Source organism: Ambystoma mexicanum, chromosome 4q (genome assembly GCF_040938575.1).
Source record: "Ambystoma mexicanum isolate Mex_15411 chromosome 4q, UKY_AmexF1_1, whole genome shotgun sequence".
Classification (NCBI taxonomy): Eukaryota; Metazoa; Chordata; class Amphibia; order Caudata; family Ambystomatidae; genus Ambystoma; species Ambystoma mexicanum.
The window spans coordinates 671,028,339-671,056,087 of NC_090928.1; the positions used below are offsets into that span (position 1 = coordinate 671,028,339).

The 27,749-nt window shown below is 48.0% G+C and overlaps 1 protein-coding gene across 5 annotated transcripts in view; it reads right to left on the bottom strand.

The window, feature by feature from the left end:
• CCDC88A (coiled-coil domain containing 88A) overlaps positions 1-27,749 on the bottom strand; it is a 2,139,415-nt gene that overhangs the window by 1,616,170 nt on the left and 495,496 nt on the right. For all 5 annotated transcript variants that reach the window (XM_069608255.1, XM_069608254.1, XM_069608253.1 and 2 more), the window contains exon 7: positions 21,637-21,777. In XM_069608255.1, the coding sequence (XP_069464356.1) occupies positions 21,637-21,777 (141 nt within the window). The remainder of the gene's footprint in view (positions 1-21,636; positions 21,778-27,749) is intronic.

A 27,749-nucleotide genomic window follows, 5' to 3' on the forward strand; every position in this document is an offset into this window, starting at 1 on the left:
GTAGGGATGCATCCGTAACAAGTGTCTTGCTGGGGGACGGCTCATGGAATGGTTTCCCTTTGTTGATGTTGGCCCTGTTGGATCACCATTGGAGTTGTGTGGAGAGCCCAAGGGAGATTTGCACCTTGTCCACCCAGGACCCGGATACCTGGAACCAGTTTCCCACCAGGAACTCCTGTAGCGGCCTCATGCGGAGACTGTGGTGCAGGATGAGAGGTTTGCAAGATGCCATTGTTTCGAGCAGGCGCATGCAGTGGCGCACTGTCAGCCACCTGTTCGATGTGAACATCGGGAGCAGCGCCTTGGGGGTGTGCAACCTTTCCAGAGATGGGTGCACGTTAGGCTCTTGCATTGAGAACTCCGCTCTAAGAAACCCTAGCTACTTTGATGGCTATAGTGAGGTTTTCTTGTATTTGATGGCAAAGCCTAAGTTCTTGAGGCGACGCACCATTGCTGCTGTGGACTGCCTTGCCTTTGCCATGGATGGCGCACATACCAACCAATCGTCTAGATAGGGGAAGACATGGTGGCCTGCCCTGCAGAGACTGGCTGCCACCTGTGCAAGGCACTTTGTGAATCTGCAGGGTGCTAACTTTAAGCGAAACGGGAGCATTCGAAATTGATGGTGGGAGTTGTTGACCATGAACCATAGGTATTTTCTGTGCCCTGGGTGGATGGGGATGCGGAAATGCACGTGCTGGAGATCCAGGGACGCTAGGTAGTCATGGTGCTGAACTGCTACTATCACTTGCTTTAAGGTGACCATGGTGAATCTTTGACGTTTTACGAACTTGTTTAGTTTTCGCAAATCCAGTATGGGCCTCCATTTTCCTTACGGTTTGCGGACGACCAAATACCAGGAGTACACTCCCCTCCCCTTGAGTTTTCTGGGGACTTTTTCTATGGCCCTTTTTTGCAGCATGAGCCGCACCTCCCTGAGGAGTGCACTGTTGTGTGCTTGAGGCTGGTGGTCTGGGGGCATGGGAGCAGGCCTTTTTGTAAATTCCAAGAGGTGTCCATAGGATATTGCATCCAGCACCCACTTGCCTGTTATTTGTCTCCAGTTGTGGGCAAATCTGGAGATCTGCCCCCTATGGAGCTGTGTTGTGGTACATAGTCACTGCTGGGATTTACACTGCCGCCCTCTTTGAAAGCTGTACAATTGTTTTCCACGCTGCGTCTGCCTGAAATCCTTGGACTTTTGGTATCCTTGGTATGATATTTTGCAGCACTGGGAATAATATGAGGACCCCCTTAAGTGTTGCTGTTCGCCTCTACTGGAGGAGGATGTGGACGCCTTCCTGCAGCTCTCCTGAAAGGACGAAAGGACCAGCTATTCTGCAGGGATGTAAGGGACCATACTGTGTCTGTGTCTGTTTTGATGGCTTCATCAATTTTTGGCCCAAAGAGCTCCTCCCCCTCAAATGGCATGTCCACCATCTAATGGTGGACGTCAGTGTGTTAGTCTGTACATTTGAGCCATGCTTGCCGTCTCAGGACAATGCCATTCCCCACGTGTTTAAAACCCGTCTCCACGAGGTCCAATGCCATATTGATGCTATGGTTGGAGGCCACCTCCCCTTCATTGAGGATCGCCTTCATCTCCTTCCTTTTTTCCTCCAGAATGTGCTCTAAGATCAGGGCTGGTTTGTGCCACATTTCACTGCCATAGCGAGCAATGATAGCGAGTGAATTGTCCACCTTCACCGTAGTGGCCCCTATCCCCAGTACTTACTTTCTTGCTTGTGTGCCTCGTTGTCCAGTGGCACTGCGCATTTCTGTTTTTCCGACTTGGCCTTGTGGCACGCCGCGGTTAATACCACAGACTCTGGTGATGGCTAAGATGTGAGGCACTTGGATGCGGTCTCGGGGGTTATATTTCTTGTCCAGCCTGCCTTTTACCACCGGTGTCATGAACAGGTGTTTCGTTGCTTTGAGGCCGTCTTGCCAAAGAAGATCAAGGACCGGTATGGACACTATCGCCTTTCGCCTCTCACCCATGTAGTCGAACAAGAAGCATTCTTTTTCATCTTTGGAGGCGAGGAGGCCGAATTCTTTGCATGCCCATGTGATCATCGAGTAGAACCCTGAGATGCCATCCAGGGGGATGGTTTTGCAGGCTCCTCTTCTCACGGGTGCTCCTGTGGAGAGTCAGTGTCCAGTCATTGTCCCTGTGTGGGATGAGCGACGATGCGTCCCAGAGATCATCTGTGTCTCCCCTTCCACCTGCTTCGGCAGACCTGGAGGTGAGATTGTGCAGTGCCTTTTGGGGGGCGACTTTTTCACCCTGGTGATGTGATTCTGCCCCTAGGGTCTAGACGGGACCTGGAAGGTCTCAGACCTGCCCATTGATCTGGACCTGGATCTGAGTGGTGAGGATTTCTGCATTATTACTGGCTGGGACGGCGGCTGCTGGGACGGTGGTTGCAAGGCTGGCAGTGCCGGTTTCATCAGTGGAAATTAAGGCTTGCGGGTTTGTTAGCAATGACCGCATTTCGCTCTGATGAGTCTCTAGATGGCTCAGCCCTGGAATTGGATAGGTCCACTTCTCCCCGCGGTTGCTGCGGGTAGTGACCTGATTGGTCCTCTTTGGGGACATGTCTCCCTGGTGTAATCGGCCTACTTAGGGTCCCTTCTTGCAGTATGACGGACTCCTCAGAATCTGAATCTTGTACTGGCTCATGCCGCGCCTCAAAATCTGTATCTATTTTGTGTTTCAATATTTCCTCTGGAATAACCTCGGAATATGCAATTGAAGAGATTGGTGAGGGCCCAACCTGATGTAAAGACTCCTCCAGTCCAAGGGCTGCGATTGGGGTCATAGACTCAGTAGGTTCTAGGGGTTGTTGGTGTAATGTTTGTGCCTGCAGCTTTTTTTGCTTTTCCATCGATCATCGACGAGCCACCTTTTTGCAGTTTCTTGTGTACTGTCGATGGGGAGTTTGCTTTTACAGTGAGCAAGCAGGCTCATCTTCCATTCGCGATGGGGGGCCCTTTCGCCTTTGGTCGTGCTTTGTTGGCCCATCAGTCGAGAAGACTTGCTTGTGCTTCTTTGGCACAGCCGTAAACCGGCCTCCTTTAGGCGATGCCGTCGATGAGGACGAGATCAGCTTTTTGCTGTGTCAGGAGTGTTTGGAATATCCCATGGGTCCAGATAGGGACACCGTCGATGAGAAGGTGTCTGTGGTTATGGTAGCAGTCGACGTGGGTCTTACGGCTTGAGGGTTTGACCAGCCCAGGGGAATTGGGATGCTCCTTTTTTCTCCCTGACGTGGACATGGTCTTTGTTGAGGACCCCTTCACCCCCTCCACCGACTTGGATCTGTGCTTATGTTTGGGTTTGTCTGTCGACCTACCGGCTGGTGTTTTCCCCGTCGACGCGCTCGGCGTCGGTCTGCTCTTCTGCATGCTCCACGATGACTGCTTTTTCCTGGGTGATGACTGTCAAGCAGGAGGTCTGAAAGATCACTTCTCACTCACCAAGGGGACATCTTGCCCAGTCAACGGCTCGTAGCCGTGCGCAACCCGGTGCTTGTGTTTCTTCAGTGGCTGTTCCTCCGACCTGGCCCTTTCTTTGGAGCGTGGTTGCTTCTTAGCGGGGATGGACATGCTCTTCGTCAACTAGATGTCGTAGGGGTATTCGGGGTAGTTACCCTCATTCAGCCAACATACCAGCCCGCGGTTCCTATCGTTAAGGGTCTTGAAGCTGAGGCCTTTGCAGATGCTGCAACGATAGCCCGTGTAATGGGGTATAAACAGTATATGCAGTCAGTATGTTTGCCCCCTTCATTGATGTTTTTTTAGGCCACAAGTCTTAGGCCTTAAAAAGGGGTCTTTGCTTCCCCTCCATCCCCGCTTATCTGTCACACACCGTTGATCTGGAAATGTAGAGCTGTCCTGTGAACAGTTATGAAGATGTTAGTCTGATAATAGTTTGATTTAAACTGGATGTAGATTCTATGTAGAGAAAAACCTGAGGACTCCCTTCAGCTTCAACACGCGGTCTAATGGATAATGGTGGACACCCCCGCAACCCCTGACTCACATTACACCGAAAGTGGGGGAAAACCCCTGCAGCCCCTGCTCCCTTTATTCGGTGTAATGTGAGCTGTAATTTTTGTTCCGCGCAAACACGAAGTAATAGTTATGTGGCCATAATATGGTCAGAATTTTGGTATGATACACCAAATTGGCATAGCTATTTTTGGTACCCAGACAACTACTGTTGTCAGACAGTCACTTCTTGGATCTTCTTTTGAGGATAGACCTGTCTCACAAAAAGGGATTGATAATAGACTGCTCTCAACCATTGCTCAGCTTGATAGCCTGGCACCTGAGGAGGTGTTAAATGGTGAAGAGGGTATTTTGGGGCCAACATTCAAAATATATGTGCAGACAGGAAGGATTCAACAGGAAAACTGTACAAAATCAAGTGCATGCTCTTCTGTCATTGGACTTCAGAGAAGAATAACAACCCTTTGACTGCATTCATAGACAATGGCTATGTATTTCTGGGTTGAAAACTGAGGAGAGCTAGGAGCTATTTAGCTCCTGTTTGTTCCTTAGAAGAGCTTGTTGCGTAGAAGGGCCTGGCTAGCTTGATAGCAACATCTACCGGGAGCCACTTTTGGCACCTCAGGCCAACTGCTGTAAAAAAACACACACCTCTGTGAATTTAACTAAGCCTGTTTTGGAAATCTATAACTAAACATTAGGACACATCTTTAAGCATTTAAAGCATAAGGGTCATAAATAACGGACATAATGATATGTTTGCATCTAATGTGGAAGTTAGATTTGCAGAATGTTATGTACCAACCTCTCATTCCCCAGTGGTAGCTCCTGCTTATCCATTCGTAATTTCGATCCCTGTATTTTATGTCTCATGTAGCCAGCACTGGCATTAATTAATATTTACTTTTGTAAATACCATCTTTCGACTATCACAGGCTTCTCAGAAGCTCTACTTCTCAGTGAGATTTGGAATTGGTTCTATATTCCTTATTGTTGAAGATTTTTTAATTCATGGCATAGTGCAACCTTGACCTTCTCTCCCATAAGAGCGGCTTCCTAGTATTCTTTCTTTAAGGAGCCTTACATGGTTTTCCATGCAGATAAAAAGGTTCTATGGACACTTCTGTCTGTCCTCCTTTCCAAAGGTCCTATCCGATTTCCATTTAAACCAGGAGCTTTTCCTTGCCTGGTTTTCACCATAAGCCGAACAGAGAGGCACTGGCCAATTTGAATGTGGACAGGACATCAATGTTTTATTTGGACAGGACTAGACCTTCTCGAAGGACTGACAATCTCGGGCTAGACTACCCCTTCGGGGGTGGGACCAAGCCTGTTTTTGCATATGGTCTCTCCCCTTTCTGTAATGACTTGGCAGGTGAACAACAATGGTCTGGAGGGTTGCCCATAGCAATTGCCAGAGGTTTCAAATTAATTCTAAACCTTCCAGCCATCACCTCTTTGTTTTGCAATGGTGAGATTTTACCTGCATTTACGGTAGCCAAGTCTTTCCTTGCCAGATGGATTGTGTTGTGCATTTCTAAAGCATACACTTGGCATAGTCGTCCTGTTTCTCACAGACTACATGCATATTCTACCAGATCTAAGGCAGCATCAATAACTTCCCAGAGGCATGTGCCAATTTTCTGAAATCTCGCGGGCGGCTAAGTGAGCTACTCTCCATGTTTTCTATAATTGCTGTTCCCTGGATATTTTCACCCGGTGAGACACTTTAATTGAACAAGAGGGTGAGGTAAGTGGTGCACACCTAATAATTTAGAACAGGAACCTTAAATGGGTTTTAATCAATCCAGCATATGCTGGTTCAGAACTTTTTTAGGTGTGGGGGAGGAGAAAGGCCTTGGCACAAAGCCTTATTCAATGACGAAAAAAAAAAGGTAAGATGACCCAAGTTTGGGATCCTCCCGTCCCCTGCACATTTACTACATACATCCAATGGATGTTCAAAAATATTTAGATATTCAAAAGTCATACATGGTTTAAATAATAATTATATAAACAAAATAAGTGATGAAAGAAGTGTTCTCACTTAAAAACAGTGATTTATTACATACAATATAATATAATTGGATGCGAGGAAAAAAACATAATGCAGACAGTGGTGTCCAATTGTTTGTGTGGCCGACGCGTTTCGAGGATTCCCTCTTCTTCAAAAGGGCCTAATTGGACTGATGATTGAAAAAAAGATACAGAAAAAAAGTAAAGTAAGTTGATATTTCTAAAGGACTGTTATAGACACAGTTATAGATACAATGGTCAGGTACAGAGCAATTGAGACTGAATTCCGAAAGGATGTACGGCAATAACATGGATCAATTATGTAGGTTCCCAATATAGTCAGATATTCAAGTGAGGTGCCATGTATTAAGGTTAAGCTGTAATCTTATAGAAGATAACAGGTACTCAAGTATGGAGAATGCGACTCAGCCGAGTAGTTATCGGTAGTCGCCATTATAGTAAGCAACCACTATATATGTAAAATCTTGATACACCTATGAGAGGTAACATCTATAAGACACTTAGAAATCTGGAAAGGGTACCCTAAAATTTGCAGTAAATAGGCAACATAACTCACCGTTGAACAGTGAAATCTTCTACGACTAAACAAGTGACGAACTTCGGAACGTGAAGACTAAGCTTCAGAATCAGACACTTTAATTGGCCAGAATATATTAGCTTGAAGCCACCTGACATAAGCTGCATCTCCTTCCCTGTAATGTTATGGTAGCATGGAGTGAGTAGCGAGTTCAGTAAAGGACAATTTAGTTTGGGCGGCGCAGTGATAAAATAGATCCTCAATTCAGAGCAATCGGAATCATTGTGGAGATTGTACAGAGCCTGAACCTCTGAAGAACCTTGGAATTTAACAGCATCCAAGGAACGGTTTAAAGGGAGATGCCTGACCAGTCCAATAGGAAACTATTTCCTAAGCAAATATATCTGTCTAAGTGAAACCCTACCGCAGAAACATTTTCTAAACTACTTTGAGGCGTTTCCGATTGTGGGAGGTGTGAAAATGATGATGGCAGTCTTACTCTATGCTGATGACACCTTGAACATGAACCAACACTGAAAAAACATGACCTACCATTGAAAGGACATTGTTACAATAGCACAAATCCAAAGCTAGACTGTCACCAGGCACAAAGAGCAAGAGTGGGCGCCCCCAATTGCTCACATAAAACATTTCAGTCATGTTGTTTGTGTGAATGGCACCACTTTGCCTAACAAAACATGTTGAAAGCCTGGTATGACTAACATACGTCATCAGTAACATCTGAGGGGAGGATGTTAAAAAGGAACTTGCAGGAGTAAGTGCTCCCCCTGAGAAATCAAAAAAGTGCATACAATAGCTGGAGGGAGACTGCCAACAGATTGTGCTAAAACTCTCAATGCCAGTCCAGTTCTTAGATCAGCTGAGACAGTACCTGCTACATCTCACAAAGGGCATCACACAGAAGGCCATGGACTGCACACCGCTGGAGGGATGCCAGTATGCTACTCCACAGACAAGCCACTTTGAAACCACTACGGCAAACTGGCACAGCACAAAAACAAGAGTCAGAATTCTTTGGAAGAAGATGGCTTGAATTATGCCTCTTTCCTAGAAAACATTTATGTTCTTCTTGATGGTAACAATCCTCTCCAGGGGAGAGAAGGACATGCCCAAGAAAAAGTGTAGAATTTTCTAGAGTACCTCTGCACCAAAGACGAGTCTGACTTTTCTGATTTACTGAAAATCCCAAATCTGCATGTAACACAACGTCTGAATATTCTCCAAAAGGCCGGTCCTGGAAGGGATTCTGAACAGCCAATTATCCAGATAATTATACAAATGAATTCCCTAAAACCAGAGGGTGCATCTACACGTGGGTCCTTGATGAGCACCCTCGAGGCATCATTCAGACAAAAACGGAAGACACGGTCAACCTCCCATTGTAAACCACAGAAACTTCAGGAAGAAATGAGAAAAAGGGCTGGTGGAGGAGCGCTACGGGGGTGACCTTAAGAGGGATGCGGGTGCAGCTAACACGGCCAGGGGTGTATCGGGAGAGGTTGCTTGCCGAGATGCGAGACAATAGACCGGAATTACATTCACTCTTGATTGCGGAAGTGTTGAGAAAAATGCGCTATGCCAAACAGAGGTATTATGAGAGGGAGAACCGAATGGGAACCCTACTGGCTAACAGAATAAGGGAACGAAGGGTGGAGAGTGGCACATATACGAGGGGCGGAGGGGGATCTTCTTGGATGTCAGGGTGGCATTCCAGAATGTTTTGCACAGTTTTAAGAGGACGTGTATGCACAGGCCCTGGAAGAAAGGGAGGGGGCTATTCAGGAATACCTGGGGAGACTCCCAGTATCGAGGTTGACGACAGGTGAAAGGGCCATACTGAAGGAAGATATTACAGGAAAGGAAGTGCTGGAAGTTATAGGCCATCTTAGGTCAGGTAAGGCGACAGGGGAAGATAGCTATCCCTCAGCATTTTACAAACAGTTTCAGGAATTTCTAGCGGGCCCCATGGCTAGTCTCTAACTCAATTTGTGGTGCAGCGGATATTCCTCCCTCTTTCCTGGAGGCACTCATAGCGGTTATACCCAAACAGGGCAAGGAGCCCACATTCTGTGGCTCATACCGTCCCATTTCTTTATTAAACACTGATGCCAAGATATTCACCAGGATATTAGCATCATGGCTGGAGATCTTCCTGCTGCGATTGGTGCACGCCGACCAGACAGGGTGTATCCAGAACAGACAAGGTTCAGACAACCTGCACAAGACCTTACACATATAACATGTCCCGGAGGTGAAGAGAGAGGGGGCTGTGCTCCTCTCCCTCGATGCCGAAAAAGCTTTTGACTGGGTGAACTGGAACATTTTTGATGGAGGTCTTGGGAATGTTTGGTATGGGGGCACATTGGCTGGGGGTGGGTTGCGGCCAGGTACTCCACCCCGCGAGCCAGAGTGGTAGTCAATGATGGAAGGGTGTCAAGGGTGATACACTTGCATTGAGGCACTAGGCAGGACAGTCCCCTCTCCCCTTTTGCCAGTCCCCTCTCCCCTTTGGTGATGGAATCCTGGGCAATTGAGCTGCGGGGCAATCCGGATGTAAAGGGAGTCCACCTAGGGGGAAGGGAATATAAAGAAAGCCTGTCTGCAGATGACATGCTGCTTTATATCACCGAACCGAGGGCTTTGGTCCCAGCGCCTTTTCAGGGTCTCCGAACATATGTGGAATTGTCGGGGTTCAAAGTTAACCCTGAAAAGTCTGTGGTATTTCAGGGGGGAAGTGGGACTGGAGAAGACAGGAACTCTGAGAGACATGGGGTTCAAGATGCAGCAGGAGGGATTTCGATACTTGGGGATTGATATTACAAGAGAGGTGACAGACTTATTTTACAGGAATTTTATCCCACTCTGGGACAAGATACAGCTTGATTTACACCGTTGGGGACGGCTGGCTCCTTTGTGGGCAGCCCGCCTAAATTGTATCAAGATGACAGTCCTCCTTAAGCTTCTGTTTCTGTTCCAGATGCTCCCAATAGTGATCCCGGCCTACTTCTCAGCTAAAAATCATAAGACATTGCTCCGCTTCTTGTGGGCAGGTGCGAGACCAAGGGTTGCGTATAGAATAACTGGTCCTGCCGGGGGACGAAAGAGGGTTGGGTTTGCCATATCTTGTAGCATATTATATAGCAACGCAATTACGGATCATGGTGGATCACCTGGACTCGAGCTTGGAGAAGCAATGGGTCCATATGGATAATGTTGTCCTGGCACCGGTTATATTGGGAGTGTGGTTTTGGGATCCACAGAAAGACATTCCCCAAAGAGTGCTGACGCAACCCACTTTAGCGGTTTTCTCGTCAGTGTGGCGGGAGGAGGGGTTACCCATTGGCTGTCGACGTGGCCAGCACCACTCAGCTGTATATGGGCAACGCCCCTGCGGGACTGGATTGAGGACCCATCGTATTATCAGGCTTGGTATGAGGCAGGATTATCAAGGGCCGTACAGTTGTGAAAGGGAGGTCGATTCCAACACCTGGGTAGGTTGGAGGAATGCCTTTGCATAGGAAAGCTCTCAGTTTTCCGCTATTTACAACTCAAGGGGGTGATGACTAGTTCTAGATGGGGAGGAAACATTTGTAGGGACCTTGCTCCCTTTGAAAAGATCCCTTTCCAGGATAGTGGCACCAAGGGCCGAATATCTAGGTTGTATGCTTAACTGAGGCGGGGGGGATTTTGCTGTTTTTGTGCCGGCAAGCGAGAAATGGGCCAGGGATCTAGCAACAGATATCACGGATCAGAAATGGGTGGCCATTTGTAGGGGGGTTAGAATCCATAGGGTCCATGCAGTATAAAATGCAGGTGTATAAAATAATTCACGGCTGGCAATACCCCCTGGCAAGGCTGGCTAACATGTACGCAGGGGCAGACTCGAGATGCTGGCAGTGTAGACAGCTATGGAGTGACTATTACCACATGTTTTGTGGGTGCTCTCTTATACAAAGATACTGGACTGAAGTGTTGTCTTGGCTTGGCTTAAGGACTTAGATGGGATACAGCGGAGGCGATCGCCAAGTTTGTTGTTGTTTGGGGTTGATGTGGAAAAGGAGGACGCGGGGGTGGAGCGCCACATGGTACACATCTTGCTGGTGGCAGCGCAAAGCTGTGCGGCCCAGCACTGGAAGAAAGGGAGTACCCCCTCAGAGCAGGAGTGGGTGCAGAAAGCACAGACAATATATGACACTGAATATCTTATGCACCTGTTTGATGAGAATAGCATAGACAGAGTGTGAGTGTCTCACGTTTTTCACCAAATTCGGACGTTCAACTGTTTGGGGAAGGTTAACGGTTGTATATTGTGGAGGCTGCTGCGACTGTGGTTGTTGGATTTTTTATGGACTATGCAAGTTCCAAACACTGACATGAGCCAAATGTTTCTCGGTGTGTATTGATTTAATGGTGTTTTGGTGTGTTATAAAATGACAATAAAATGTGATTTTTTAAATTTAAGAAAAATACCAGAGCTTCCACTAGGGGACTGCTAACATGAACTTCACTACTTGTCCCATGGTTCTAGTGTTCCCTCCAAATCCAGACCTCATCTTCCTCTTCAATGATTGGCAACTGTCTAGTTTTCAAGGGGACATTTTCTATGAATGCTTTCGTCTGCTTTCCGCTTTCTTGTTTCTCCTCCTGAACAGCTTCCAAACTCTCCTCTGGTGAAAATCCCCACCTACTGCGTAATATGGTCTCTGTCTCTTCCTAGGATTTCCCCCCGCCTTTCCTGAGCACTACCTTCCACCTTCCACCCTATACTTTCTCCAACCTCCTTGCAGGTATTTTCTCTGCCTCGTTCCTTGAATCTGTTTCCATCTCCCTTTTGATAGTCTCTGTGTTTACTTCACAACTTTCTCCAACCTCCTCTTTGATTTTCTCTCTGCCTCCTTCCTCATTACGCCTGTCAATTTCCTCCCAATACTTGCATTCTCCTTTTCTCCTTCCAGCTTTTCTCTACAACCATCTGCCTCCTTACCCGCCACAACCATCTCTCTCCACCTCTCCGTCTCTGCTGTCTTCTTCAATCTATGTGATTCTTTCTCCAACTCTAATGGCCACTCTACAGCAAAGGTACCCAGGGGTGCTTCTTTTCCATTCTTCACCCTCTGGGCCATGTTCCACGAGAGTGGCTGTTCCTGTTGATGCTGGTCATCACACCATGGGTTGGAATCTGGCCCCCATGGACACCCCACACAACACCCTACATCCCTAGAGACTTGAAAGGGACTTTATCACAGAGCATAGAATGAGAAAACGGGTCTTCAGTCTTTTTTCCATGTTGGCCATTTAAATCTTGAGTAGCATTATATAGGTGGTGAAGGTGGTGCATGAGCGGCCAGAGAAGTGTAGTTTCTCTTTCAGGTATGCTGGTTTGCCAGAGGGAACAGCCTTGTAGATAAACCACGATAATTTGAACGGCATACAGGCCTTTAGTGAGCCAATGGTGAAATTTTGAAATTGGGTGGAATATTCTCCCCGTCTGGCCCTGTGGGGTGAGCTGTGATGCACAGGAGCCCTATCTTGAGCAATCCACACCGTTACATCGAGTGGTCTGTCTGCCGAACTATCACCATGCCCGCTAAGCCAAACTACGAGCTGCAGTAATGTGTTAAAAAAATCCTGTTGGGCATTGTTTTATTCAGCCCTGCCACATTACTGAGAATTGCCCTGCTGGGCTTTGTCTGATGCCATCTGAAATGCTGCCCGAAATGCCTGCTGCTACGCCTGGCGATCTACCGCATGGCCATTTAAAAATGTCTGATGTTACTTCCATGGCCGAGGCTACCGAAGTGCCTCTACTGCTTGGCCCGTGCCGACCACCAGGGATGGGTTATTTCTGCTACAAGACCTGGATGTCACAGGGAGCCGGCAGGTGATGCCGGCCCTACAAAGGCCCACGACTAAGGCCCATTTGGATTCTCCCCGTCTAGCCCTGTCCGGTCAGTCCGGGCATCAGGGCGCCGCTTTCTCTCGCCTGCCCCATCTCGCTTAGGCCTATTCCATCAGCCCTCGCCCACCTTTGCTGCTAGGCAACCCTCCGAGTCACCCCCTCTGTGCCTATTGGGAGGTAAGACTGCTATGCCTTATAACCATGTCATGATTACCTGCCTCGCTCCGATATGCCTACACTATGCCATTGTCTATGCCCCTCCCATTACCTGGTACACCTATCTCAGCAAGCCCTAGTGTTACCACTCCGACTCTGACTGCCCCGTTCCTGTGACCGGCTACAGTGCCTGCACCATCCAGTGAGTGTGCCGACTCGCTAGCTAACTGTTTCCCTATGCCTAATCCTACACATTGGGGGTTATGGCCACCGACCCTCACATTTTGCCCACCAGATTTCTGCCTTCCGCACCATTGGAACCATGTTCTTACCTTTGTGCTGTGGCTAACTGTCCGGTCATGCGCAGCCACAGGAATGATTGCCCTCAACAGCAATTGCTCAGCTTGCCCTACATGGGATTCATGCTTCCCAACTCCACTATCTTCCTGCCCCCGGCCTCACCTCATGCTGCTCAGCACATCACTCCTGTACAGCTGTCTGTGCCTCACCCCAGCTCCTCCCACCTGGTGAACCTTCCCAAGCCCTACTTTATTCCTGCCTACTCTCAATGGGACACTCAACCACCCATCTGTTTTGTCCTGGCCTGTTGCCAAATTCAGACTTACACCTTCCATGCCCAAATACACAGACCCTACCTCTCCGCCCTCCTATCCTGTATTGGGTTTACAAAGACTACATAACCGGCGCACTAGAACACGTTCACTATCCTCTGACCTAATAGGGATCACTTACCCTATAGGAGCCAAGCCCAGACAATGGGCCTCATCACAAGTTGGGTGGTAGCCCTTAAATGTGGCAGTAACAGTATTACCGCCCCATTTAAGGGCTGGCCCTATCATGAGTTGGGCGCTAAATGGGCTGTTTTACCTCCAGCTTTTTTCTGGAGTGAAAATCCCATTTAGGGCCCTGGATTACCGCTGGCAGTATTAGCGCGCAGTATTAGCATTGAAAATGCACCATTGGATCTAATTGACCCAATAGGGAATGGAAATTTACTGTTAACGCCACCTTGTGATCCGGCGGTCATACTGCCTGACTGGTGAGCGCTAACACTATTACAGTTGGGTGGTATTACAGCCGGACTACCGCCCAACTCATGATGAGGCCCAATATAGGCTGTCCAGCTGGACCACACATCCTCTCCTCCCCCAACTCCTCCCCACCATCTCCCCCCTACCAGTCAGTCCGCTGCCCATCATCCCAATCTTTCAGTATGCTCCACTCAACTGTGCACTCAATGTTCGCTTTCTGGGTGTCCACGCCATAGAGATCCATGACCTCATCTCTGACCACCAAATTGACTTACTTGCCATGATAGACACCCCCCCCCCCCACTACTCAATCTACAGGGCAGACCATACCAATGCCATTGGTGGCGGAGTCGCTCTCATCGCCAAATCTGACCTCTACATCTGCACTCTTCCTATACCTCCCATTGCGGGATACGAAACGCTTCTACTAAAACTCAAGACCAAACCCCAGACATCTTTCACCATTCCTCTCTTTTAGCGACAACCTAACGCCTCCAACACTCCTGACACTGATATTCCCCTCCTCATCACTCCATTCATCAAACCAGCCACCAAATACATAATGCTAGGAGACTTCAACTGATCGTGCAAATCACAAGGACACATCTGTGGTCCAAGCGCTCCTGGACATTAACATCACTCAACTTGTCTCTGCCCTCACCCATGTCAAAGGGCGCATTCTAGATTGGATAATAGCTACAAACTCCACCATTGACATCTGTGAGGAACTCATGGTGGCAACAGTAAAGACAGGCACAAGTGATCGCAGTTCAAAGGTGTTTATTGAACTTTATAATGGGTGAGATGAACACCTAATCCAAACCTAAATCTATGATGGGAGCAAGCTACGACCATAAAATAATAACAAGGCAGTCCTAGTGGCGTCTTGTCAAATAAAAAGCGCCTATACTAAAAATACCTATTGCCAATCCTTACCACTAAGTGGTGTGGGATAATGTTCACCAGAAAATAAAGTGTTCACAAAATGATAAATCAGGATGGTATGGCTGGGGCTCCCTTCCCCACGTTTTTAGCACGGGACAAAGCGGGACTTCTGAGGACAGCACACTCCTGGGCCTCTCCAGCACAAGGCTCACAATTGCAGTTCAACGATACCAGACCCTTCAGGGGCCAAGTCTCTTCCTTGCAAAGTCTCTTGCCTTAGAAGGCCTAATGGATCAAAACAACAAACACAAGTTCCTTCGGTACCTTGGAACAATGGGCGATTGCTCTTCGCCCCTTGGCTATCCCTGAGCCGGGCTCGGATCCTTCATGCAACTTGGGCCTCCCTCCGTCGGGTTCACTACGGCCTTTCAAATGCAGCTTGCAATATTCAAGAGCCTTAATGTCTCTTTAAACAACTTCCCACTGCGGAAAACCCTCGGCCGGCGTCAGTCTTGTGTACACAGTGTTCACAGGTGTATTACTCTTCACCCCAACTCGCAGGCATCCCTCAACCGTGTTCAAGTTTGCCAAATATACAGTTCACTTTACTTTCTTACGATGCAGGATTCACTTCCCTTAGCTTTCTCTTGGCAATGGGTCAGAGACTTAATTGATGTGACCCTTGCAGGACCACTCCGACACCTTACACCGCCCTTTCTAAGTACCTTACTTGCAGTTTCAACAAAAAAGGGGCCAGTGAGAGTCCATTTGAATGAGCACTCCTGCGGCGCATGACCACTCTGCAGCCGGCCCTTCTCTAGGCTTCCCCCAAAAGTTCAAACACACCCAAGTTCTTTGCTCTCAAATTCTTGCGTTCATCTAATGTTGCCACTTGCAACCTTGGGCTCAACACAGTTCGGTTCGCTATGAGCTTCCTCCGACTCACCAATCGTGTTGAGTCCGCTGGCTTGGCTTGCTTCTGGATTCAAGGACGGTACCACGGTACCAAGCATGGCTGCCCACCTGTTATTAATGCGGGAGCCCCCTGTGCACCATTGACATCTGTTACTCCACACGTCAGCTGTACTTCCCGGTCTTGTAATTCCCTTTTTCGGAGGCTTTGGGGGTCTGAGTTGAAAAGGGCAAGGGTAGTTCCCCATTCTTCGTCCCTCCAGGTCTCGCTGCCTTTCTCCTCCGCTTGAACTGCTGGTTCGGTATTGACGTTTGCTTGTACGTTCGGCCTTGCTCGAAGTGTGCTCTCGGGCTCCGCCTTTTATCACCTTGGAGAAGGTAAAGGGCCGTCAGGTGTGTGTGATTATTGTCAGTTGCCTGACTCTGCCTGACCCTTTTGTTGGGATATGTCAGGTAAACGGCTCTGGTGTTAGTCCGTTGTCTGTTACAGTGTAAGAAAGTGTTTGTGTTGGAAAAGGGGGGATAGAGCTTCTAAATATCTTACAGTGTAGGATAGGGAAAAGGTGTTACAAGGAAGGGGTTACCGTGTCTCAACCTTGGGTATCCTACGTCTACTCCTCGAAGACCCCTCATCCAGGTGATCCTCCCCCGCTGGTCCATCCCCAGGAACTGGATCCAATAGCAATGGCCGTGTCCTTGCCATCTGGATGACAGATCTGTGGGGTTCAGCGGGTGAGACACCTTCAGATTTCTCACACATCTCACAAATCAGCCCAGTGCCCTGGTCTGATCACCACTTGGTTGAATTCAAACTGCATCACTCCAACCTTACACCCAGCACTGCCCTAGTGGCAACTCGAGTCCTAACCAGAAGCACCCGTAAACTATCTCACGAAACTCTCAAAACCACCCTACTCTTTCTCCTTGACTCACCTCCTCCCGACTGTAAGAGTCCCTCCGCCCTCGCAACCCACTACCACCAGAGCCTTCTTGCAATGCTAGATCATCATACCCCTATCAAAAATAAAGCTGTGAAACCCTTCAAGCCCACTAATACCTGGTTCACAGATGAGTTGGTTACGCTCCGTAGAAAGAAAAGAGCCATGGAACATCTACACAAGAAACACCCCACCCCGTCTAATGCCACCTACTTCGCCTCCGCCTCCAAGGGATACAAGCCAGCAATTATTTAAAACAAAGCCACCTCTTATGACAACAGAATCACTAATGCAAGTTCCAACACCAAGAAATTATTCGCCATCCTGCAAGAGCTAGGAAATCCAGGTGTGCCCATCACCCAAGTTAAACCAGAAAGAGCTTGGTGTACCACCATTCAAACTGCCTTTTCTACCTACCAAAATCAAACTGTTATGCAGCAACATCACGACCAAGAAAGCATTAATAGCCTCCTAATGTACAGCTCAGAATCTCACAGAGCAACCTGGCCTGTAGGGAAGACACCTGCCCTGCTCACATTATAAAGCTTTGTGCTCCCAGACTGACACACATTATCACAGACTTCGTCAACGCTTCCTTCAATTCCTGCAAAGTACCAACCAGCATCCAAGTAGCCTGGGTCACCCCGCTTCTAAAAATACCTTCTCTGGACCCTGCAGTACCCACCAACTACAGGCCCATTACAACAGTGCCATTCTTGCTCACAATACTAGATTGCATTGCCTACCTTCCATCCCAAAAATTCCATGAGTATCACTCCCGCCTTGGTTTCAGACAGTCTGGCTTCCGTCAGAATCACAGTACCGAAATGGCCCTCCTAAACCTGAAAATGCAACTCAACAGTATCCAAGCAACTGGCAGCCTTGCCATCCTCCTCTTCTTGGACTTGTCAGCTGCTTTCGACTTGGTTGACCATGATCTGCTCTGCCAAAACCTCTCCTCTCTATTCCATTTCTCTGCCTCAGCAATCGAATATCCAGAGTCTTCAATGACAACCATGCAGCTGATCCATCCCTGTTCCCCTTGGTGACATCGCAAATACTCATCCCTTTCTCTGGCAACCACACACATGGCTGACACCATCAACAAAGTTTTTAGCACCATCCACTCATAACCTCTGTCGCAATGACGAGAAAACAGAGCTACTTATTGTAGTCTCTCCCTCCTATTCTTCCTTCCTCATTGATGGCACCGCCATCCCTGTTCTCAAACACACCAAAACCCTGGGGGTACACCTTGATGCAGAGCTAACTATGACCAGGCACATGAATGCGCTCGCCTCCTCTACATTCCACACCGCAAAGCTCATCTCTCTAAGAAGACAATTCCTGAGTCCCTCGCTAGAGCCATCCTCTTGAATAAACTGGACTATTGTAATGTCTTGTTCATGGGCACGTCCGCTTCTAACCTGGTATAAAGTTACAGTTATTGTAAAACAAAGCTCTGAGTGAAGCCCTGGGCCTCCGCAAGGCTGACCACATCTCTGCAACACAGCGTTCTGTCCACTGGCTACCGATAAAAGTGTGGATTGACTTTAAAACCCTGTCTATTGTGCACTGTTGCATCTACAATCGCAAGGAAACATTGTCGCTCCCTCCGCTATTCTAAGCACCTCAAGCTGGCTGTTCCACGTTTTCAATTCGCCAGAGCGGGCGGGTTGAGCTTCAGCACCACAGCCTCATCTCTCTAGATCTCACTTCCTTTGCATATCAGAAACAAACCCTCATATCCAGCCTTCAAAGAGACTACTGAAAACTTGGCTGTTCAATAAGTACAACTAACTTTCCACAGAAAGAGGACCTCAGTAAGACAGTGGTGTTTGGCACATTTTTTGTAGCTCTACGTAAGGTTTAAGGAGGCAAAGGAGTTGGTCACTTTTCAGCGATGGCGAGAACTTGAGAGAAGGTGATGTTCAGGAACATAGTGGAACAGCTGGGTGTGTGATTGATGATAATTAAGAGGGTTATGTCATCAATGTATAAAGTGGCTTTGATGAATTTGGAGGTAGTGGGGAGGGAGTAAATTGTCGGTGATGAGCTCTTAGATCGTGTGCCAGGAGAAAATGTTGCAGAGGGGGAATATGGTGTGGTAGCAAGGTTTATGTAATTTAAAATAGCCTTGATCCTTTCAAATGTTCTGACGTGGCATTTTTGTATTACCATCGAGTGTGCACCACGAAGCACAATGTTTGTGTCTAACATTTCATGTATGCATGGGTGCATGTCAATGAAGGTGTGTCTCCAACAAGATGGGTTGTCGAGAAGGCTTTCATGTAGGGGAGTGCAAGATGTGATACGGAAGGGTAGGAAAAGGAGGTCCAGTCAAAAGGTACAGTTTCTCAGCATACTAGTCTGGAGCAGCTGAGAGAATAAGGTGCTGGTTATTGCAACCTGAGTGTGTGGGCAAAGATATATGAGAAGGGAAGTTGAGTAAGGCAAGGAGACTGCAGCGGAGGAGGTGAGGGTTGCGAAGGAGTCAATGATGTCCTTGGTATGGCAAACAGGACGGAAAGCTCCTACCAAACTCATGATATACATTTACAGACAGAAGAGATTACTATTCTAAGCGCCTCTGGTGGCGTATGGACTGTGACAACCTGGCTTAGATTTGAAAGATGCCTTTGCTCTTTCATATCCCATTTTCCCTTGTGCCCCTCTCATGGCTCTGAATTCTTCTCCATCACACCCCATTCTCAGCACACTGAAATATTCTCATAAATTTGCAATAAAGCAAGTTATACATGAAAAATAAATAGATTACATTAAATAAGACTGGCTGGTAGTTAATGTGAAACCTGCAGCGAAGGATTCAAAGGAAAAAAAGGTGGGAGATGTTAGTGTGCTGCCTATCAGGGGACATCTATATCTATTGCTGAATGCAAGGCGGTCAGTGTGTAGCTGGTGAATGATATGATATGGCATTTGTAACGCGCCTATACACAAGTGTTTCAAGGCACAACGAGGCAAGGAAGGGGGAACAGAGGGGGGACAGAGACAACGATCTTACTAGGCCAAGTGACATTGAGATTGCGCAGGTGCAGGGGATGGGAAACGTGCAAGGGGAAAGAGGAGGGGGCAGTGCTGTACAAAAGATCAAAGCAATAACAAGAAGTGCGGCCAGCAGGTGGCAGGTACAAGGGTAAGTGCAAACAGAAGGTGTCCAAAAGTGCAGGTAGGGGGCTGTAGGGTTACAGATACAGACCCAAGTGCAAGGGTTGCTGGGAGGCAGGGCGGGTATGCAACTGGGCGGGCAGGGACGTGGGCCGAAATCAGAGGGTAGCCAGGTGACCAGTGTAGTATCAGACAGGAAATCAGCAGGGGAGATGAAGAGAGAAGGCAGAAGCAAAGAGGAAGGTCTTGAGGTGATTCCGGAACCGGAGATGGTTCTCCTCAAGTTTCAGAGAGGCAGGGAGGCTGTTCCAGAGGGAGGCCCCAGCCGAAGAAAGAGATCTACCATCAACTCGTTGCTTGGAGAAGCGACTGAAACTGAGGGAGTTGGAGGTGGAGGAGCGAAGAGCTCGAGTAGGAAGGTATTTACAAAGAGACAGTTGAAGGTATTGAGGACCCAGGCCGCAGAAGGCCTTGTAGACAATGCAGAGTGTCTTGAACGTAATCCTTGCAGCCACTGGGAGGCAATGCAAAGATTTCAGTGCCGGAGAGATACAATCCCTGGGCTTGAGGCCAAGGACAAGTCTGGTAGTCCTGTTCTGGATGGGTTGCAGAGGGCAGAGAGTAGAAGCAGGCAGATTTAGAAAGAGGCTGTTGCAGTAGTCCAGCCTAGAGAGAACCAGAGCTCTGGAGACAGTGAGCTTCTGGGGGAAGGAGAGGAAAGGAAGAATACCACGGAGGAGGGGCAGTTGGTAGTTTAACTTCTTAGAGACGTCAGAGATGTGAGGAGAAAAGCAGAGTGTGGCGTTGAAGATGACCCCGAGGTTCTTAGCCTCACAGGTGGGAGCAGGAAGAGGGCCAAGGGTGGCCGGCCAGAGAGTTACAGGAAAGGAGGATGTAGGTGTGCCGATGAGGAGAATCTCTGTCTTACTGGCATTAAGGCAGAGATCGTTGGTGGCACACCACTCCTGGACAGTAGACAGACAGTCGGAGATGAGAGAAAGAGAAGAGGTGGCAGAGGCCAGCCGGTGGGCGAGAGGTGCCAGGTATTGGTTGAACAGCCAGGGAGAGAGATAAGACCCCTGGGGAACACCACAGGTAGAGAGTGAGATAGAGGAAAGGAAGGCCCCAAGTTGGACCTGGGAGGGTCGATCAGAGAGGAAGGAGGTCAGCCAGGCCAGGGCCTGATCAGTGATACCCAGGTCATCACGGAGATGATTGAGCAGGATGGCATGGTTGACCGTTTCAAAGGCAGAAGAGAGATCGAGTAAGATGAGAACAGAGGGAAGATTAGAATCAAGGTTAGAGAGCAGGTCTTCACGGATGTATAGGAGAGCAGTTTCTGTGCTTCTGGCTGCTCTGAAGTCAGACTGATGGTCATGGAGACAACCAACAGATACAGTGTGAAGATTAAGCTGGGAGATGGCCAGCTTTTCCAGGAGTTTGCCCAGGAAAGGAGTGATGGAGATCGAGTGATAGTTAGCCGGGCAGGAATGGTGGTGTACTCATCAAGGATGAGCACTGTGAAGAAGGGTGCCCAGGTGTGGTGGGCCATGACACTATAATAAAGTGTATTTTCATTTAGGATGATGATGAGGTCTGGTTGTGTTAGACTCAGGCTTTTTTGTGATTGGAAAGGGCAATGATGCCCATGAAGTAGAGCAAGTGGTGGGAAGTTATAGTGCTTTTGAGTGCATATCGATATGGATGTGGGGTCATTGGATTGAGAATATTGTGGTGTTTCAGCTTGCAGAAACATGTGCCGGATGGAAAATTCCTGGAGTTGATTGCCAGACGCTCAGTGTCTTATTTGTGCAGTAAACATCTTTAGCAATTTTTCACGATTAATGGTGATTGAAATGTAGGTCAAACTGCACAATAAATGTGAGCCTCACAGCTATTCCCTTTAATTAATGGAAATACAGGATAAAGATTACACTTAGAACAATGGAAATGCTTGCAAGCACTGATGACATGTACAGAGAGGAGGAATAGCACTTCCAAACTGAAACATTATTAATAAAAGTTAACCAAATAGTGCTATCAAATGATGGAAAAAGGGATGAATAAAATACATACCTCTGAATGCTCATCTCTTTCATCTACAAGTTTTTTTAAATGAAGAACTGTGCTTCTCAGGAGTGACTCAAGATCCTCTGAAGAAAGATCTGAAGCATCCATTGACTGAAGGTCAAACACATTCTCTTGATTATGGGTTACCTGTAAGGAAAAGGGTGCACACATTAAGCGTTTGTTCTGCGTGAATACAGGGAATGGTATAAACTGAAAAATGTTCATATTAAAATTAGTCACATGAAGCTCTTTAAGGCAAGATTTGTGGGAGCATTAAGAATGCCTATGTTGGGGGGTGTGGCCTAGCAAGAGACCGACGGAGACGTGACTCTCTGGAGCTCTGCTGCACTGCAGAAAGAACGGATACATCTCAGAGGTTAGGAGGCAAAAATGTCCAGCAGAAATGAACAAAGCACCTATAAGAAGGTGTTAGGCATGAATGGAGACCTCTCCCTGGGCACATATGCCGTATTTCGGCAATCCTTCCGCTGCGGAGGCATGCCGTAAGAATCTGAAAATAGTGGATTGGATTGAGCGTGTGAAGCTTCGATCAATGTCAGGCGCTGGCTCCACAGCTGACAAGGCGACCCATACAACTGAGCTCATCGGTCCGCTCAGCTCTCATCCACAAAGCACAGCTCTTCCATCTGGTGGGGGGCGAACTAGAGTCACAACCCCTGGAAAGAGGCATGGCACATGATGCGCATATATTGAGCTGAACTACTGCCTGATCTGCACCCTCACGGGTGGAGCAGCAAACTCGCCCGTGGTCCCCGGAGGCCTGACTATGGGAACATAGCCAGACCGAAGATCGAGCAGCGGGAGGTGCATGGTGTCAGAGGAGGCTAAGCGGGACACAGAGTGAAGCTGGGGAGGTAAGAAGCATAATGAGACAAGCCAAGTTAAACTGAAAGAAGATACCTATGCCAATCAGATGGTGGAGGGGAAGAGGACTGGGCCCAGTCGGGGGACCCATATACTCAGGAGGTGCCGATTCAGAGTGGAAGGTGGAGGGAAAGCTGCGGCTGAGGCCACGTGCAGATAAGGATTTCACTGGAATACGGCCTCGCATGACCGGTGGTGGAGGGGGAATTGATAACCGACAACCACCCAGCACTGAAGGATCTACTGGGCAGAAGAGTGGGCTTCCGAGCGCCGCAGTGGCAGTGAGGCCCAGAGTTCGGCCCGTACGTCGGAACGTCAACCACGCCAGTGAGTGGAATATTTCCCCCTCCCATTGTACCTTGGTGGGGAAAATCAATGGTAACAACACCCAGCATGAGCACCTCCAAAACAAAGGGGAAGAAGTCCTTCTCCTCAAATAAAAACATGCTGCAACCTGCCAAGACGTCCTCTATCAGCTCCTAGACAACGACTGCACCAACCACCTCAGGGTTGGACGACGACTCTCAGCCAGCTACTAAAGGGGATATAGCAAAGCTGTTACAATCCCCACAAAGCAACATGGTAGCAACAATGCAGGAATTGAAGGGCTCCTTCCAAGAACCTGTTCAAAATGCGCAGGTGACAGAACAGCGACTAGGTGAATTGGAAACTGAATTTTGTGTGCACACAAATAACCACTCTACTCTAGAGCAGAGAGTAGGCGAGCTAGAAAATCATTGTAGGCCCATGGAAGAGAAACTGGAGGATAGTGAAAACAGGTCACAAAGAAATAACATTAGGCTTCGGAGAATCCCTCAGGATATAAAGGATTAGGAATTGGAAGGATATGTGAGAGATTAATTCACCAAAATTCTGGGGGCCGATTCAATGGCAAGCCTTACTCTGGACCGCACCCATAGGGCTTACACAAACTTACAACAACGGAAAGTCCTAACCAGATTACATTTTTTTCAAATCCAAGGAGATGATAATCCATAAAGTGAGGTCGTGGACCAGAATCCTGTTCAGAGGCTCCATCATCTGCCTCTTTCAAAGACTTAGGTCAGTCCACGATAATGAAATGCAGATTTATGAAACCACATACTCAAAAGTTATACCAGAAAAGAATTGCCTATGTTCCCTTCATAATGGTCAGTTATAGGGATGTACAACATCATTTCAACTCGCTCCAGGTGGCCGTGCAAGTACTCAAAATTTCCTGAAGTGATATTCAAAAGCCAGCATCAACTGACTCAAGCTCTGAATGGGTTCGCGCCGGCTCCAGGCGGGCACGACACAGGGATCTCAGGTGACTTTCGCCGGATAGATGGTGGAGGAGCTCAGGCTCATTAACGACAACTGGAGCGGTGGGGGCTGAGGGATGATGGTCTGCATCAACAGGGGGATTTCGCAGAGGTAGGAATGGTCTTGAAGCATTGGGGGATGATTATATAGGCTAACTTAGCTGAGGTTTGTATTGCTTAGTTTAGTACAAATGTATGCAGTGATAACGGGCAGACACATCCTATATTAGGTACGTTACCTAATGTTTCCACATAACGGGGTTTATCTAGTTTCATATATACCAGGACATGGTTTGTTCAACAGGTTCACACGGTTATCAATGATTCTAATCAACATCATATTCACACAGGGAGGCAAGCCAAGAGTTCCTTTAAAAGACCGGAATGAGAACATCATTAAGGAGGCTCGGATCAGGAAGGAGGGCACTTAAATGAAAAGGGAATCAAGTACTCACGGTTTCCTCAGCACATCACATTAAACATGAATGGCAGCTCCTAAGGTTATCTCCCTGAATGTACAGGAATTAAACTCCATTAGAAGGAAGAGCATTCTCACAAAACGTATAGAATTAGGGGAGACATAGCGCTGCTCCAAGAAACCCATGTCCTTAAGTCAAATTGTCAGAGACTTAGGTCAAAATGGTTCCCACAACCATATTTTGCATCGTCCATAACTAAAAAAGCAGGCATTGCAATCCTGATCAACAAGACAGTGAATTTAAAAAAGATGCCGGAGATCGGAGATAATCAGGGGAGGTTTGTGGGTATCAATATAAGTTGTGGGAGACAGACTTATCAATGTTTTCAATCTACGGCACCAACCAACAGAAGAACAAGTTACTTCTTACCTTGTAACGTTCTTTCGATGGGATGTTCCTCTGACGTATTGCTTATCTTGATAGATCACTTCCAGCTTGCTGGCCTCGGAACATTTTTTCAGCAGAGGGTGCTGCGTGTCGACGTCCTGCGAGTTGGTGTCCCTCGACAGCCTCTGTATCGGTGCCGACGTCATTGTGCGTATAAATAGACTTGCGCAGCGTCCGTTGCTCAGTTCTGTTTTGAAGCTTAAGAGTGAGAAATCTTAATGAACAAGAATGGAGTGGTTCAAACAGAGTACCCATCAGGAAATTTAAGACTAGATTTAAGTCCCACAAGGGAACTTGGAACGGCTTTGGGGGATAGACATTAGTCAACCCCTTCAGAAATTGGATTACTAGGGGTAATTTGAAATATGATGGCTCCTCCGCAGTGCGCTTGAAGATCGACAGCGCTGCGGGGTAGCCCTTGATCGTACCAACTTGAAGACCTGAATTCGACAAATAGAGTAAAAAAGATTACACCATTGGTGTACCGCATGAAAAGGGTTTGATATTCTTTTCTCTACACCAGCTACAAAATTTGTTCCAACGTCAGCAGTATAAAGTCTTTGTTGCTGGCCTTCTAGCCGAAATCAACACCTCCATGACGTCATCTGGGAGGTTCCAATCCTTGTATCTCAACCTTTCAGAAACCAAGCGGGAAGGTTGAGGGTTCTGATGTCTGGATGGAGTACCTGACCTCCCTTCTGCGAGAGAAGATCCTCCCTGTGTGTAAGACGAATCGGAGGGCAGATGGACATGTTCAGAAGGTCTGGGTATCACGTTCTCCTGGCCCAGTCTGGGGCAATTAAGATCATAGTCTTCCGGAATCTTCTCAACCTCCTGATCATCTGAGGAATGACAGGGACTGGAGGAAACGCGTACAGAAGTGGAAACTCCCAGTCCACTACAAACGCGTCCCCTAAAGCTCCTCTCGGGGGAAATTCCCTTGAACAAAACTGATCACACTTCCTGTTGATACTGGTGGCGAACAGATCCACTTGAGGAGTTCCCCAAAGGGTGAAGATCTCTTGAAGGACTTCCTGAGCTATCTCCCGCTCGTGGGAGACTGTGCTCTGCCTGCTCAGAGCGTCCGCTGACAAGTTCTTCTCTCCGGCTAAGTGAACTGCCGATATAGAGATTCCTTCTTGAATTGGCCAAAACCAGAGCTGCATCACCTCTCTGCACAGTGGCAGTGATCCTACGCCTCCTCTTTTGTTGAGGTAGTGCATGGCCACCGTGTTGTCCGTCATTATCAGGACATTTCTCCCCTGTACTGAAGGCAGGAAAGCTTTCAGCGCTAGTCTGATCGCACTCAGCTCCAATAGGTTGATGTGTAGTCTGGACTCCGATGGAGACCAACGACCGCTGATGGTCAAGTCGTTGGCATGGGCTCCCCACCCCGTGAGTGAGGCGTCTGTGACTACTGTTATCACCGGCCATGGTTACCAAAACAATTCTCCTTTCAAGATGTTCTCTGGATAGGCCCACCATTGAAGGTCACGGGCTACCTTGTCCGGAATCCGGAGGAGATCTGTCATTCTCCCTGAGAATTGCGACCACTGACTTCTCAGTGCCCACTTAAGAGATCTCATTCTCAGGCGAGCCTCTGGCACAAGGAAGATGCAGGATGCCATGAGGCCTAGCAACCTGAAAAAGTCGAAGGCTGGGAGACGTTGGGCATTTTGAAACTTGGTGACCATCTGCAGAATATCTTGAGCCCTCACCTCTGGTGGCGAGGCTTTCCCCAGGGAAGTGTCCAGGACTGCTCCGATAAACTGGAGTCTCTGTGATGGTATCATCTGTGACTTCTTTAAATTGAGGGAGAAGCCCAGTTTGTGAAGGAAGTGGCAGACATAATCTAGTTGGATCTCAGCTTGTTTCAAAGATACTGCTCTGATCAACCAATCGTCTAGGTAGGGGTAGACGTGGATCCCTTCCCTCCTTAGACTTGCAGCCACTACCGACATTAGCATGGTGAAGACCCTCGGGGCGGAGGTCAGCCCAAATGGCAGAACTCGAAATTGATAGTGAGAGTTGCCAATTGCAAACCTGAGGTATTTCCTGTGTTTGAAATGGATAGGCACATGGAAATAAGCATCCTGAAGGTCTAGAGATACCAGCCAGTCCGAAGCTGGAGGGCCTGAAGGATCTGAGAGAGAGTCACCATCTTGAACTTGTCCTTCCTGAGGAATTTGTTCGATTCTCGTAAATCCAAGATGGGTCTCAGTCCTCCGTCCTTCTTCGGTACTAGAAAATAGGGGGAATACCAACCCTTTTTCCTCTCCACTACAGGTACTGGTTCAATGGCACCTTTCTCTAGCAGGTCTAGAATCTCCTGCGAAAGGAGCGGATCTGGAAACTTCAGAGTTGTTCCCCGGTGGATGACTCTGAGGGGTGCGTAGAAAAGGCAGGCAGTAACCTTGGGCAACTGTCTCCAATACCCAAGCATCTGACGTAATAGCCTGCCATTCCGTCAGATGTTGCGTTAACCTGCCCCCTACTGGTGTCTTGTGAGGAGAGACCTCAGAGTGGTTTAGAGGCGGCTGACGAAGATGCCGAGGCAAAGAGGCACCTGCTGCTGCTGCGGCTTTTGTATCTTTAACCCGTCCACCGTGGGTGAATCGTTTGAGCCGGCTGTCCTCTGCCTTTTCCGAATGCGGAATAAAAGCGAAAGGACCTACCCCTCCAAGAGGTTCCTGAGGGGCGATACAGAGTTTGACGGATTGCAGCTCCAAGAGATTTCGCTGCTGCCATGGATGTTTGTAACTTCTCTAGGCTGTCATCAGCCTTCTTAACAAACAAGAAGTGCCGTCAAAGGGCATATTCAAAAGTCTGGCATGTACATCTGGAGGAAAACCAGACTTTCGCAACCATGCAAATCTGCGGATTGTAGTACTTGCCGCCATGGCCCTGCTGATACTGTCAGCAGAATCAATGCCAGTTTGAAGGGACTCACACATTGCGTCTTTACCATCTTTAATGATGTTCAGAAATGTTTCACTTTCCACTCCTTCCGGGAGACAGTCAGCCGCAGATGAAGCACACTCCCAAAGTGTATGACTGAATCTTG